At 32.2% G+C, this 16,682-nt stretch overlaps 1 protein-coding gene across 3 annotated transcripts in view; it reads left to right on the forward strand.

The window, feature by feature from the left end:
• The window catches only part of LOC134847691 (uncharacterized), a 65,806-nt gene that overhangs the window by 17,296 nt on the left and 31,828 nt on the right, over nucleotides 1-16,682 (forward strand). For 2 of the 3 annotated variants that reach the window (XM_063864865.1, XM_063864866.1), the window contains exons 2-3: nucleotides 7,271-8,212; nucleotides 14,900-15,095. In XM_063864865.1, coding sequence (XP_063720935.1) covers nucleotides 7,975-8,212; nucleotides 14,900-15,095 — 434 coding nt within the window. In that variant the 5' untranslated portion in view covers nucleotides 7,271-7,974. Of the gene's footprint in view, nucleotides 1-6,224; nucleotides 6,344-7,270; nucleotides 8,213-14,899; nucleotides 15,096-16,682 lie in introns of those variants that run through there. The other variant, XM_063864864.1, reaches the window with a different exon arrangement.

A 16,682-nucleotide genomic window follows, 5' to 3' on the forward strand; every position in this document is an offset into this window, starting at 1 on the left:
TCAAAGTTTGAAGCAACTAGAGAAGAAAACTGAATATGATCTCCTTGGGCGGATCTATGTCTAGGATTTTCTCGAGGGGGGGGGGGGGGGGGGGCGGTTTTTCAAAAAATTTTCAAAACTTTGTTGACCTTCTTTTTATGTCGAAAAAATTGGTTTTCCGAGCTCTCCCAAAGCACTAAAAAGTCCCTGTTCAAAAACTCCCCGCAGGCAATTTTTTTTTTAAAAAATGACCAAAAAATGCTTTTTTTAGACGCTTTTTGGAAAATTTTCACCAAAAAAATTGCGTTTTTTTGGCGCGCGCTCCCCCCTTAAAGTAAGTAAATATTGGCGCCGAAGGCACCTTCGAAAAACTTTAGGGTCCGTCCGCCAAAATTGCATATCTGAAAAAAGTTCAAAGGATAGAACCTTTGGGTCGGCAGGGGGTCGAATCCCTGAGAAAAAGGCGTCCGACCCCCCCCCCCCCCTAAATCCGCCCCTGATGATCTCTATAAAATAGACAAAATTAAATCTAAAACCACGCAGTCTTCTCAGAAAAACAATTACACCATAATTCCTTCAAACGATCAGTTATAGAGGGTAACATAAGGAAGAAGCATTTCGATTAGAATTAGTTCGACTGAGCCAATAAACTTCAGTGGCATTTAGAGCTCACATTGAAAGCTATCTGAGCATAAATAGAAAAAGGTATAAATATTTCGTTCATTCTCAAATGGTCTCATTAAAACCCTTATTCAGGTCCAAGAATAGTTCAATTTTAGCAGAGGCAACGTGAAAAACTTGATCTAAGAACTCAATGAAGAATGAACAAGAATGGACATAAGAATTTAGCAAACAAGTAAGCTATTTGTCTGAAAACAAAAAAAATGATAGCCGGTTGCTGTGCAAGTAGCACAGAAAGTTCCAACCACAATAAAAACGGATGTTTTTTTTGCAAATTGTTGTTTTTTGTTTGTTCTGCTTTAAGCGTATGACAACGAAAACCAAAAATTGGAGAGTACCTTCAATAGTAAGAGTAGAAAAAGCATATCTCACAACGGTTTGTATCACAATAATAATCAAAAAGCAACAAAAATCAAATAATAATCTATTTCCTTCACACTTTCTGCAAATTTAGTTTTTTTTTCAATTTCAACAATTTCTGATTCTAAACCTGGAAAGAATGCAAAAACAAATTTGACGGAAAAAAAGCAAAATGACAAACGAGATTTTATGCAACAAAACCATAAAATAATAACACAAAATGAATCTAAATCCCTGAGCCTTACTTTTTTGCCATAATTCCTTAAATTGATCTCGTGTAGATGGTGAACGGTTTGTATCACATAAAAAAAAGGTAAAACAACAAAAAACAAATAATAAGGTAATTGTTTTTCAAACTTTCTGTTAATTTAGTTTTGTTCTATTTTTAAAGAGCTTTGTTTCTCACGAAGGAGCTAAAATGGTTCCAAAAACTAAAAGTTCTGGAGTAGAAAAACGCTTACATCTCATTTGTGTATGAGCTTGCTCGCTCGCTTTATAAGCTCGAAATTAGACCAAAAATGAAAATTTAAACCGGTTTTGCTCTATACTGGCCTTAACATGTTTTCAACACCCATTTTTTTCTCAATTGATTTTTTGGTTGTTCTGCGATATATCGCATGACACCCTCCAACGGTTATTTGAGCTACTTAATTTTGCATGGAAAACAAAAAGATGAAAACACTTCAACAAAAAACTGGAAAACACTTCAACATTTGCAGTGGTCGAATTCGAAACAAAAAGTCAAGATCGAAATTATCAGCTTTTGTTTTGCAAAAATAACTTGAAAAGATTTATCGAACGTTTTTTAAAAAAAAATTGTAAATCGTTAGTTTTTTAATTTCTAATTCAACAAAAACATTAGATATCGTTCCACAAGCGTTTATGTGAAATTCTAATATTTCTCATAAAATTAATATCAATTAAATTTTTTTTTCTAAAAGCAAACAGTTAAAATAATTTCGATCCCTAATTAACACTTCGATTATAACTAATGAAAATCAACAAAAAATTGAAAATATTCAAAAGACTACAAAGAAAAGCTCATCATCATTTTATGTTTGACTGCAAGAGTGATTTTCCCTTTTCCTTTAAAAAATTGTGGTTTTCGTTATTTCTTTGATTTTCATTAGTGTGATTCTGTTTTGACCTCGGCGGTCATTTAATTTCATTTTTTGTACCGCTGGTTTTCATACAAAAAGTTAAGCCTGCTGCGCAATTTTTCAGTAAGTTTCGACAACTGATCTTGAGAAAAAAAGTGCTTCAAAATGGAGAAGTCATATAAACAACTAAAACAAAAAAACTTAATTTCACTGTTTAAATTGGACAAAAAATTCTGAAACTTAGCTTTAATTGAATGCAAAATAAGTTTGATAGTAAAAAAGCAAATTAACAAAAAAATATCTGAAGCAATAAAAACATTACACAAAATTAAAAATAAATCCACGCAAGTTTACTTATTTGCCATTATTCCTTTAACTTATCACCTAATATATGTTAAAATGGCGACAAAAATTTTCGACTAGAAATAAGTCGAATGAGCCAATAAACTTCAGGGTTATGTACGGCTCACATAGAAAACTACCTGATAATACAAAAAAAAACAGTTAGAGCTTTTGTTCATTCTCAAATGGTGGTCTTAAGGAAACGAAGAAAAAATTGACAAAAGAAACTATTTGTCTGAAAAAAAAATGAAGCAAGGAAAGCCGGTTGCAGTTCAAATAGCACAGAAAATTCTGACCACAAGGAAAAACAGAATTATTGTATTTGGTTGTTGGTTATTTTTGGTTTGTTCGGCTCTCAGCATTTCTCAAGGAAAGCCTGAAAAGGAGAACTTTCGATATTAAGAGTAGAATATGCATATCTCAAAATGATTTTTATCAAAACTTCACAACCAAACATTAAAAAAAGTATATTTTCTTAAATCTTTCAAATTTTTTGTTTTGTTTTTAAGAACGCGCTAGAAAAGCTTCAAAAAGGAAAAGTTGTGGAGTAAAAACAAGTTCTAACGAATTATTTGCGTATAAACCTGCTTGCTCGTTTTATTAGCTGAAAACTAAACCGGTTTTTCTCTACACTGGCTTTCATTCGTTTTAAAAACAGTGTTTCTCTCAAATAATTTTTTTCTGGCTTTATTTTTTATATCTTTTAACACCTTCCAACGATTAGTTGTGTTAGTTTGACTGAGAAACAAAAAATCAAAAAATTGGAATAAACTCGAATAGTTGATAAGGTTGAACTAGCAATCGAAAAAAAACTCAAACTAATCAGCGTTTAAGATGTTTCATTTTCGTTTTTTTTTCTTAAAAAAAAAACAAAAATTAATTAAAACAATTTAAGGTTTATTAGGAGAAATTTGCATGTTTTTCTTGTTATCAATTTCTGATTCAGCGCAAATATTCGATATTCTTCCACTTGCTTTCATTTGAGTTTCTAAAATTTCAAAAAATTTGATATCGATTCTCGCCAGCAAATAGTTCCCCTAAAAATGAGAGACTTTCGTTCTTCTTTTGATCTTCAATAATCTTTTTCTGTATTGAATTGAGCGCTATTTGTTTTTTAGTTCTTTTAACGATGAGTTTCACACGAAAAACTACAGCGGCCCTTTTTCCTTGCTACTTTTTCGAAAACTTATAGAAACAACTTCCAACTCATAAAACATTACGCATCCATTTGCGCTATTTTTCTATGTCTTCCGGCAACCTAGTTTGAGAAGAAGAGCAAGAAATTTATGACGATCATTATGTTTCTCTAAAAAAATGAGGCAGTCGAAATAAACTTTTAACAACAATAAACTTAAATTTTTGGTTGAAATTGGCCAAAATTTTCTGAAACTAAGCCAGAAACTAATGAAAACAGATTTGATGAGTTTAAGCAAAATGCTAACTGACAAAAATATCTTAAGCGACATTTTTCTAGCTTCAGCAGAAAGAAACACTAAACAAAAGAATGGCAAATAAGAATCGTTTTAATTTTTTTCGGTGTTTCTTGTTGTTTTGAATAAATTGGCTACAAAAAAGGTAACCAAATTAAAAAATCAAAAGTGGCCTATTAAACAAAAAACATTCCATAGAACAGAAATGGTAGTGCATTTTGCGTCAAATTTAGTGCAACTTATAAATATTTTATTTGGCGGAACAAGGAAAAACGGCACAATTTAGACTACAAAAGAAAGCGAAATTAACGCCTAGAAATTTTTATGGAGGTAGTTAAAATTGGAAGAAAAAATTGCCCTATGCTTTCTTTATTTCATACTTCAAAAGATTGGGCAGAAAGAAAAGTTAATTTTTATTCTAAAAAAACAACAAAAAAACCTTCCCATTGATCAGTTCTTCTTAATAATTAAATTTTAGCTTTTCTCTTTTTTAAGTTTTAACATTTCTGGGCTTTTATTCAATTTCGTCCATTGATAATTTCCATTCGTTTCATTTGAGATAACGATTATTCATTGCTTCCGATTATTCATTGTTTGAGATAACGATTATTCATCATTTATTTGATGCCCTTGACATCTCGTGAAAATGAATCAATGTTTTGCAGTGACCCGGATTGAGTTTCCATTGCAAATTAGCAAAGCTAGCGAAAATATGTAAAAACAGTTATTGCCATAAAAAATAGCGCTAAGGATTAACCATGATTCATAACTGGAACATGATTCATTAGCACTGATTCATAACTGGAAAAAAAATTGAAAATTTTAACAATAAGTTAGCGGTGAATTAGCGATGAATTAGCAATTACTTTTGAAAATTTTTACCGTAACAGCAAGTAAAGATGCTAAATTAGTGCTAATAAAGAAACAACTTTTAGCGATGAGTTAGCAATGAAATAGCAATGCATTAATGTTGAATAAGCGCTAATTTTTTCACGATGATTTTTTCGCGATGATATAGCTTAAAATTGGTGAGGAATTTTCAAGTTTTGAAATTCTGAAAATAAATCTGCCTAGCGATTCTCCAACAAATTATAAAAGATTGAAAATTGTGATTCATACAAGTCAAAAATTAAGAAAATTATTAGCGTAATTTTCAATCAACAGACTAAAATTTTTGAGCGAATTAGAGAGAAAGGTTTTCTAATGATTGACAGTTTCCGTTCAATTTTAGGCAATCAACTGCAACAAATTGTGAATCGATTCTTTAGTTACGTTTCAGAAAGATTTCAGAATTTTTGATTGATAGTAAAAAAAATCGAATTTCACCCGGTGTTGTTTTCTTCCTTTTTCTGACATGGCTTAAATCACTCCTCCAGACGCACACGCACACGCACAAACTCACGCATATAAATCAGAAGTGTGAATTTTGAACACTTTTTTCATTCTTCACTCAGGTTTCTCGGAATAAATTAGTTTAAAATAGTTGGAACTACTGGTGAAATGGCTCAAAGTGAAGCCATTCTAAACATAAAATTTAATTGAAAAACTTTTTTTTTCCAAATTTTTACTGACCCCGGTGAATTTATTTTACTATGCAGTAAAAAATCTAAGTTTTTTTTTAATTTACCATGTCTGGCCATGCCTTGCCATGTATTGCCATGCCAAATTTGAGCTAAAATGGCTCATTTTTGACCTGAATAAGACACTTAGCAATAAATAATTTTGTAATCGAAAAATTCAAAAAGAATTTCAAAAGATTAATGTCTTTGTTTATCGTTTATTTATGCTGGAAATATTAGATCTTCTCTAAGTAAAAACACCAAACAAAACACCAAAAACACCAACCGATGTATCAATAAAGTTTTTTACTGCTACATCAGCGTTGATTTTTCACAAAGCTTATCGCTAAATCAACGGTAATTTATCGCTAATTTTTCAATGTTTTTTGATAAATAATTGCCAATTTATATTTCTATGAATAGCACGGATTTTTCTATGGAAATCCAATTTAAATTGGGCTAAGAATTTTTCATTGCTAATTATATCGGGGAACTCAAACCGGGGACGTTACCGTGACGTGTGAAGTCTGCATATAAACTACGTCAAATCTTCGTCTCGTAAAATTTCTATATAAAACTTTGAGTTATGACCGGGCGTGGTCACTCATAGAGTAACTTCAGATAAGGTACACCGTCTGTTTGTCACGCTATCTTATTTTCGACCGGAAAGATTCGTACAAATACTTAGTCTAATACCGATTTTAATCTTACTCTTATATCTTCTAGTCTCAAAAGATCTAACGCATACTGGTATTTGCGAGTTAGTTATCTGGAATTTGTTCCAAAGGAGAAAAACTGTATACCAAGTTATATTCAAACTGCTCTGGTGCTGAAACTACTCGTAGTTTCAGCACTACAAATACTTGTCAGTGTTAGTTATGGATCACGATTGGTTAGTAAGAAATTTTTTATTATTTAAAATTTTTTTATATTTCATCAAGAATATAATTGGTTATAAATATTAGCTTTAAACTGGTTCCAACTACGTCAAATCTACGTCTCGTAAAACGTTTAGTTAAATTACTGATGAATTAATTTTAGCTAAGGCAAAGGCGCCATAAAAGCAGTTAAAAACTCTTCTAATAGTTGGCACCGTCAAATGATTATTTGAGCTTGAGGGAAATTATAGCGTTTGATTCGATGAAAAAATTACAAGGCGACTTGAAAAAGAAATCATTCAAACCTTTTTGAAGCTTTTCGAAATGGCTAAATGGAATCAGAAGAAATTTAAGCCAACCATATAGGATATTCACTAACTGCAGTTTTTTTCGTCAACTTTTTAGAAAAATACTTTGAATGACTAACGACTATTTTGTTAATTTTACAACTGTAATGCAGATAAAACTAAATTTTTCCCGAAATTGTACATTTCCAAAACTAATAAACTTTTTTGACTATACAATTATTTTTTTCGCTGTCTCGTTCGTCCTATTTTATTTTTCGAGTTAACTCAAAAGCTGAAAGAATCATAAACTTCCTGCAAACACACCCAGCTCTAATCCCGCCCATTATTCAACTGTTCTGAAATTTAGCTCACATTATGCGGCGAGGATTAAAATGCTTGAACAAAAATCTCAACTAATAATGGGCGGTCTTAATGAATGACTGTTGATTTATAAATTAGGTTGTCTTGCCAACGAAAAAAAGCATCCAACTAAAAATAATGTGAAATTTTTTTATTCAACAGACATCCGCACGGGTACTGACATTTTAAAGTAATGGTTGCATTTCATTTTGAGTACTTTTGAAAGGCATTTTCGTATCTTGAAGAGCTCTTCACGAATTAAAAGGAGACAAAAACATCCACTTTATGTTTTAGGAAGCTACACAGTTCCTTCCGAAAACGAAGATTCCACAAACAAACATCGACATTTGTTTTGATCAATTTGCAGTTCTATTTAGCATTAATGAAAAATTGTAACATTCGCTCCAACAGCTTCAAAACTTCCAAAAACATCACTTCTAAAACTACCAATTATATCCTGTTTTATACAATTTGCCTAACTTTAAAAAGGAGACTATTTTTTGAAGCTTGAGCTTCAGTGGAATTCATTTAATGGAATCCATTATGCTTTCAACGTCACCATCGTTAAAAATGATTTAAACATCTCGGTTTTGATCGTTAATTCTAAATAAATTATGGCCCCAAGGCTCAATATTTGAGGTCTAATTAGAAAAAAGTTTTCATCAAGCCGCGCTGTTTTGTCTTTTCAGAGGAAAAGTTATAAATTATCAAGCTAATTTTTGAAGGAAAAGTGGCTTCAAAAACAGGACTTGCTGTTTTACTGTTTTTATTAAGGAACAAATTATAGCAGTTCTCCTTCAATTTACAATCTGCCTCAGTTGGCGAAAAAGGTTTGAAAAAAGGCAGGAAAAAACAGCAGCAAATACCTTTAATTCACTTTTTATCCATCCTTTGCTATTCGCCGACTTGCGACAATTATTTCCTTTCCAACAAATTATCCTTCTTTTTTCAAACTGTGATTAACTCTGCTAATTTATTTGATAAAATTTATCACCAATATGGCAAATAGTTCGACATTGGTCAATAATAGTCAAGATAATTCAACGGTTTATTATTACGATTATACCATGGATAAACCTCCTCCTAAAACCCTGGCGATTTCCGCTCTTCTGGCGTTTCTGGGATCAATCGGCAATATTGTTGTTTTGCTGGTTTACAGCAAAAAGGAGAGGAAATCATCGACCGATTCTTTGATAATCGTTCTGGCAGCAAATGACTTAGTGGCGTGTTTGACAGGTAAATTATAGTTTAAAACCAAGCTGGTTAACTTTGATTTTAAAATTTAAGGCAGATTAACTTGTCATTAACTTTTTCTCTCACTTAATGTAACTCATCACAGTCTTGAAGAGCTTTTAAGTGTATTTAGCTAAGCTTCCTAAGGCTCCACTTTGTTTAGGAATTTAACGAACTCGTTATTTCGGAGAGGGTTCCCGGGCATTGGCAAAAATAAGATTGCAGTCGATTATAATCGATTTTTATACAGATTCTTTACTAGTTAAAAATCGATTGTATGTAACCCAATTAGACAGCAGAATGGATAATTTAGGGATTTCATACAGTTCTGAAAAAAAATCGATTTTATAGTCTAAAAATGGATTTTTTTTGCGGTATAAAATCTGTATAGATTCTGTATAAAATCGATTATAATCGATTGAAATGCATTTTCTAAGGACCCGAAAAATCGATTATATTGTCTAAAAATTGATTATATTGTCTAAAGAATTGATTTTTTTACTTTTAGTAGCATGCTGTTTGAAGACTCAAAACAAAAATTGAATTCAATCTAAACGACACAAATTCAAGAAAATCATCGATACAAACCAGATTCGGTAACAAAAATATGCAATAAAATCATGAAAATCACCAATATAAACAAGATTTTGGCCAAAAACATATGTAATAAATGAAGAAAATGATCAACATGAATCAGATTTTGAGCTCAAAAAAAACAATAAAAATATTGAAAAACTATTTGTAAAAATCAGGTATTGGGAAAAAACCAATGTATTAGATAGCGAAAAAGGTCGCTGAAGGTATTTCAATAGGTTTGTTTGTATCAATCTGAATTCTCCGCTTTTTTCACTACTTAACTCACTATTTATGTGGCAGCTGCTTTGAAGCTTTCGAATCGATCCTTTTCTGAAAAACGTGTTGATGATAACAAACATTTTTTTTTTCAACTTTATCCCCCCACAACCAACATCAATTCCCAAACAATCAAAATCCAGTAAAAACAATAAAAATAGACCATATTCTCCTTTCATCAGAAAAAAAATATCAGCTTGGGTCTTATTTAGAGGGTTTTATGTTGTTTTTATCGATTTCGAATTTTTTTTTTTAATTTTAAACGAAATTACAATGGATTTTATAGGGTAAATAATCTGTATAAAATGTGTATATAACCTGTATAAAATCTGTATTTAATCTCTACCAAAAAATGCACTTAGGGAATTGATTTTGGTCACTATCGAATCGATTAAGATAAGTATAAATTGCAACCGACTGTAATCGATTTGAAAGTCAAAAAAATCCATTGTATAGTGCATGAAATTAAACTAGCTTGCTGAACTGTAGATTTTACTTGCGACAATCGATTGCAATTTCAGTTTTGCCAATGCGGGTTACGGAATATTTTTGCTCGGCGTCATTTTTTTTTTCAACAGACAAGTTTTGAATCATTAACTAGCCATTTTGACTGTAATTTTAATATCATCTGAAAACTACTGTTATCCTGAACCCGAAATTAAAACGAATGTTTTGTAAAATTATTGAGAGGTTCGAAAAAAGCCACCAATTTGACCGATTTGGAATAATTAAAGCGCGATATATTTTTCCCGTAACGTGAGCGGTAAAAATTCGGCAAATAGTTTTTTGGACGTTTTTTAACGTTCTTATCGAAAAATCTTTCATCGAGACGTCAAAGGGCAGTCGGAATATTTTGGGTTCCTCATTGATACGACCAATTTTGGCGTTTTTTTGAAAGATTTAATGTATTTTGAGTATCAATATCAATCAAACTTATCGCAAGAATTTTCAGTCAAATATATATTTTGGAGATTTTTAAACCATTTTATTTTTATTGTTTCCATGAACTGTTTCAAGATATCTGCTTCTGAAATACGTTCTCAGAAAGCTAATATGAGATAGAGACTTTTTGGTCGAAGTTAATCAGGAAAGTGGACATTAAAAAGAGTCATTCGCCCGCTGATGCATATCGTGATGCAACCATGATTCGTAACAAGAGACAATTCGCAACAGGGTCCAAATTGTAACAAGCGAGAGTTTGTAATGGAAAGCGTTTACCGCACTAATCTTTTCGTGTCGTTTAGCGAACTGGAGCACCTGGTTGCTACTTGTCAAAAAGTTGTTAAAAATGTTGCTTGTTACAAATTGTCGCTTATTGTTACAAATTTTTGTCTGTTACAAATTGTCTACTGCTACAAATCATTGGCCAGTCACTACATATGTCAATTATTTGATAGTATAGTTTTTATACAGTCAACCAATGGTTATATGCATCAGCTGGCAAAAAAAAACTTAGGTACCGACATCTAAGAAAATTGAAAAAAAAAAACAATTTAAATTGATTTTCGAAGTCTAAGAATTTATTAAAATTAATCAAATCCCATGTTGACAACAAAATTGATCCTCATAAAACAAAATTGAATGAAAAATCGATTATAATTCATTGTTTTATTAACGAGTTTGCAAAACGAGTCTACGCCCTGCTCAATTTCTAAACCTAAGTTTTCTCAAAAAGCAAACAGTTCCAGCTCCCTCCATTTTGCACATTTCCTGACAATAGAGTTTACGAAACTTACTTTTGGGTATTTCAGTGCGCGATCCTTGTCAAACTAGTATTGTCATACATAAAAATATAAAGAGTACTTAGAAAAAACATACTAATATAAATATTAATCCTCTCCACAAAAATTAGTTTTCAGAATATGAAAAATTTGTTTTTGGGCAATTTTCACAAAAACTGCAACTTTTCAGGTTATTTTGTAAAATTAGTATGAGCATTCTTAATAATAGAAACAAATATAGAGTTTTTGTCTATCTCCCCCTTTCCTATTTTTCATCTTCCCCCAAGTTTCGCAATAAATTAAGAAAATGATTGAAAGCAACAAATTTGAGTAATATAAAAGGGTTACAAATCAAAGTTGCTCGGGAAAAAACTCAAATTAAACAACAGGTAACCAACTTTTGTTTAAAACGTGCAAGTGACCCTTGTGTGCATTAGTATTCGCATCTCAACAAAATGGGGAAAAATCGATTATATAGAAGATTCTTTGTCTTTTTCTATAAAAGTGAAAAATATTCATTTATAATTAATTTGCAATGGTTTTTCATGCTTTATTAGTTTTTAGCGTTTTGATCCATTTTAAATTGATTCTAACTGATTATTTAGACTTTGTGACAATGATAAAAGTCGACTTGCAGACAAATTTAGTTATCATCAAAATTGAACAGAATTCGTTTCAAAAGAAATGTTGCACGATGCTGTTAATTATATTGACATTTGCAAAGTAGTTGAAAATTGGAGAACGTTTAATTCACATTTTTAATTTTTCTTTTTCACTTCAATTCAAGCGTAACCCCTCAAACTACGCCCTCGTGAAGGAGCTGGAAAGTAAAAATAAAAATTAATTGCATTTTTGAAGTATTTTAACTGCATGTAAGATGTTTCATCGTGTTCTTTAATTTACTAATCCTTTTTAAGCGTTTTAAAAAAAGCTCTCTCACACAAAAAACCATCTTGTTGTTCAAAAATTAATGCATCATATCAAGTTTCTTCAAGATTTTCGTATTGGTTGAAACTGAAAATAAAATCAATTACAATTTTGAGTTATTTTTTCAACGTACTTTTTTCCTAAAGTTACTTTTGTACGAAAAAAAAAATCCAAAAAAATAAGGCTCGTCACATCTAACCACGTATTCCTCTAACCACGTATTAACTTTATATTTTGATTATGTAACAAAAAAGTCAAACAAGCGCACAGAAATTATTGCTTAACAAATTTATGATATGGGATAGATACTCCATAGTGTTAATAACTCAAAACACTATTCAGTATGATTTTTCAAATAATGTTTCATATTAAAGATCAAATTGACTTGCAGTCAAAGTAAATTTCTGAGGAGCCATATCTCAGGGCTATCTTGCGGGGAAGAGGTTATTCGGCTGATTTCATTTTTAAACTGTTTTTCTTACAAGTAAATGCTGTATCAGTTTGCTTTATTTGAACAAAAAATATAAATTGCCTAATTCCACCAAATAATCTTTCTGAAGAAAAAAATCGGTTTGGCTAAAAATTTATATAAAACTATCAACAAAACCATTGATATGACATATAGTGTTATTAACGGTTTTGCATCAAACCAACGATTTTTTCAAGATTATATTTGTATTAACAAAGTTTTGCTCTAGTGCGAGTTGAAACTATGAATCACCAGGGCGCAATCAGAATTTCACATACAAATTGTTAATTTTTTAGGTTGGGCGACAATTCGTAGCAGGCGATAATTCGTAACAGACGACATTAGCATAAGTAGAATACGCTTACATCGACCACGAGAGGATTGATGCGCATAAATTAGTGTTTGCCGCTTAATCGAATTACATCTGTTACGAATTATCGCTTCTCGGCTTTTTTCGATTACATTTTACAAACTTTGTAATTAAAAATACGAATTTCTGTCTCATAGCTAAAACTTTTGATGACCGTTTTTGGTTTGAGTCTAACACTTCAAACACCCAGCCTACAAAAAAATTAGACACGCTGTAATGTTACATTTATGGGGTGAGGAGCTTTATGCCGGGGAACTATAAGAGAAAAGTCCTGTTCATCATTTGGCTAGGTTCTGTTTTAAAACAAAGTCGTATCGTTTCATTTCGATAGACCCGGAAACAAGCAGGGTATAAGCGAATCTTTTCAACAAGTTTTATAGCAAAACCATAGTCACATACGAATTTTTGCTCTATGGTTGAACCTTGCTTCTTCGACTAACAAAATTTGAGCCAGAACACCAAAAGTTGAAAAAAAAGTTAAAAGTGTCAATATGATTTTGTAGATTGACTCAACTCAAGTATAAGAACAGGCAAAGGAGCTCTGTTTTTTTCCTGATGTGTGATAGAGATCATCACAATTTGGCTAAATTCAAGTGTGACAATACAGCTAAAAGTTTTTGAAGTTTGATATATTTAGTGAGAAAATATACATATACAGTATTTAACTCATAAGGATCGCGCACGAGCCCTGAGGCTCATCGAGGCGAGACTCTGGAAAACCAAAAAAAAACACGAAGATCAAGATACTAACATTTATAGATCAAGATACTAACTAAAAAAACGATTTCATATAAATCGGAATTGTCTATTAGAAAACAGTTCTTAATTATATACCTATATTTTTTTTAATTTCGTTCAATTTTAATTGTTTTATATGTTTTTCTGACTTGTTGAAGTGATTCCGATGGACATCTTCTTGTTTTATGTATTTTTCTGACTTGTTGAAGTGATTCCGATGGACATCTTTTGTTTTATGTATTTTTCTGACTTGTTGAAGTGATTCCGATGGACATCTTTTGTTTATGTATTTTTGTGACTTGTTGAAGTGATTCCGATGGACATCTTCTTGTTTTATGTTTTTTTCTGACTTGTTGAAGTGATTCCGATGGACATCTTCTTGTTTTATGTATTTTTCTGACTTGTTGAAGTGATTCCGATGGACATCTTTTGTTTATGTATTTTTCTGACTTGTTGAAGTGATTCCGATGGACATCTTTTGTTTATGTATTTTTGTGACTTGTTGAAGTGATTCCGATGGACATCTTCTTGTTTTATGTATTTTTCTGACTTGTTGAAGTGATTCCGATGGACATCTTTTGTTTATGTATTTTTCTGACTTGTTGAAGTGATTCCGATGGACATCTTCTTGTTTTATGTATTTTTCTGACTTGTTGAAGTGATTCCGATGGACATCTTTTGTTTTATGTATTTTTCTGACTTGTTGAAGTGATTCCGATGGACATCTTTTGTTTATGTATTTTTGTGACTTGTTGAAGTGATTCCGATGGACATCTTCTTGTTTTATGTTTTTTTCTGACTTGTTGAAGTGATTCCGATGGACATCTTCTTGTTTTATGTATTTTTCTGACTTGTTGAAGTGATTCCGATGGACATCTTTTGTTTTATGTATTTTTCTGACTTGTTGAAGTGATTCCGATGGACATCTTTTGTTTATGTATTTTTCTGACTTGTTGAAGTGATTCCGATGGACATCTTTTGTTTATGTATTTTTCTGACTTGTTGAAGTGATTCCGATGGACATCTTTTGTTTATGTATTTTTCTGACTTGTTGAAGTGATTCCGATGGACATCTTCTTGTTTTATGTATTTTTCTGACTTGTTGAAGTGATTCCGATGGACATCTTTTGTTTTATGTATTTTTCTGACTTGTTGAAGTGATTCCGATGGACATCTTTTGTTTATGTATTTTTGTGACTTGTTGAAGTGATTCCGATGGACATCTTCTTGTTTTATGTTTTTTTCTGACTTGTTGAAGTGATTCCGATGGACATCTTCTTGTTTTATGTATTTTTCTGACTTGTTGAAGTGATTCCGATGGACATCTTCTTGTTTTATGTATTTTTCTGACTTGTTGAAGTGATTCCGATGGACATCTTTTGTTTATGTATTTTTGTGACTTGTTGAAGTGATTCCGATGGACATCTTCTTGTTTTATGTTTTTTTCTGACTTGTTGAAGTGATTCCGATGGACATCTTCTTGTTTTATGTTTTTTTCTGACTTGTTGAAGTGATTCCGATGGACATCTTCTTGTTTTATGTTTTTTTCTGACTTGTTGAAGTGATTCCGATGGACATCTTCTTGTTTTATGTATTTTTCTGACTTGTTGAAGTGATTCCGATGGACATCTTCATCTGGATGGACCCGGACATGAACAACATCCCCTGTGCCCTCTACTTCTTCCTGTTCCACTGCACCTACTTCACCACCCTCTTCATCCTCATCTCAATCGCCCTGGAGAGATACCTTCTCATCTGCTACCTCTACGAGATCAACACACAACTCATCAAAATCAAAAACGCCATCATGTGAGCAACACTTATACACGCAGCTTTACGTTTGTTAAGTTTCCAAAAACTGACTTTTCAACTTCATTTTTCTTCATTTACGAGATCAACACACAACTCATTAAAATCAAAAACGCCATCTTGTAAGCAACAATTTTACACCGATTCACTTGTGTAAGGTATCCAAAAATTGATTTCTCAATTTTTCATCCCTCCTTTTTCTCATGTACGAGATCAACACACAACTCAATGAAATCAAAAACGCCATCTTCTAAGCAACACTTATACACCGTTTCACGTGTGTAAGGTATCCGAAAATTGATTTCTCAAAACTTCACCCCTCCTTTTTCCTCATTTACGAGATCAACACACAACTCATCAAAATTAAAAACTTCATCATGTAAGCAACACGTGTGTAAGCTTTCACGTGTGTAAGGTATCCGAAAATTGATGTCTCAAATTTTCATCCCTCCTTTTTCTCATGTACGAGATCAACACACAACTCATCAAAATCAAAAACGCCATCATGTGAGCACCACTTATACACCGTTTCACGTGTGTAAAGTATCCGAAAACTGATTTCTCAAATTTTCATCCCTCCTTTTTTCTCATGTACGAGATCAACACGCAACTCATCAAAATCAAAAACGCCATCATGTGAGCAACACTTATACACCGCTTCACGTGTGTAAGGTATCCGAAAATTGATATCTCAAAATTTCATCCCTCCTTTTTTCTCATGTACGAGATCAACACACAACTCATCAAAATCAAAAACGCCATCATGTGAGCACCACTTATACACCGTTTCACGTGTGTAAAGTATCCGAAAACTGATTTCTCAAATTTTCATCCCTCCTTTTTTCTCATGTACGAGATCAACACGCAACTCATCAAAATCAAAAACGCCATCATGTGAGCCCTTCATTTCTGAATTGAACTCTAATTTTTTTTGAGAACTGAGTTCTCAGCTCTGTTTCAACCTTTCCACCTCCCCTCGTTTTTTATTAGATTACCACACAACCAAACAAAATCAAAACTCGCCGTTATGTAAGCACCACTTTACCCTTCATCTCTGTTAGTTTTTAAAAATGATTTCTCAGCTTTTTTTCCCCGATCTAATCTCCTCTTTTTAGTGCACGAGATCGAGATAAAAGACACTATCATGTAAGCACCACATACACGCAGCTTAACGAGTTTTAAGTTTCCAATAACTGATTTTTCAACTTGTCACCCCTCATTTTTTCTCATTGACGAGATCAACACGCAACTTATCAAAATCAAAACGCCATCATGTAAGCACCATTTACCCTTTATCTCTGTTAGTTTTTGAAAATAATTTCTCAGCTTTTTTTCTTCTCCCGATCCCCTCTCCTCTTTTTAGTGCACGAGATCGAGATTTGAAAAACCCTATCATGTAAGCACCATTTACACGCAGCTTTACGTGTGTTAAGTTTCCAAGAACTGATTTTTCAACCCCAGTTTTTTTCATTTACCAGATCACCACACAACTCATCAAAATCAAAAGCGCCATCATGTAAGCAACACTCTCCCGATCCCTTCTCCTTTTTTTTCTTGCACGAGATCAAGAAGAAAACCTTATTATGT

This window comes from Symsagittifera roscoffensis, chromosome 6 (genome assembly GCF_963678635.1).
Source record: "Symsagittifera roscoffensis chromosome 6, txSymRosc1.1, whole genome shotgun sequence".
Lineage (NCBI taxonomy): Eukaryota > Metazoa > Xenacoelomorpha > Acoela > Convolutidae > Symsagittifera > Symsagittifera roscoffensis.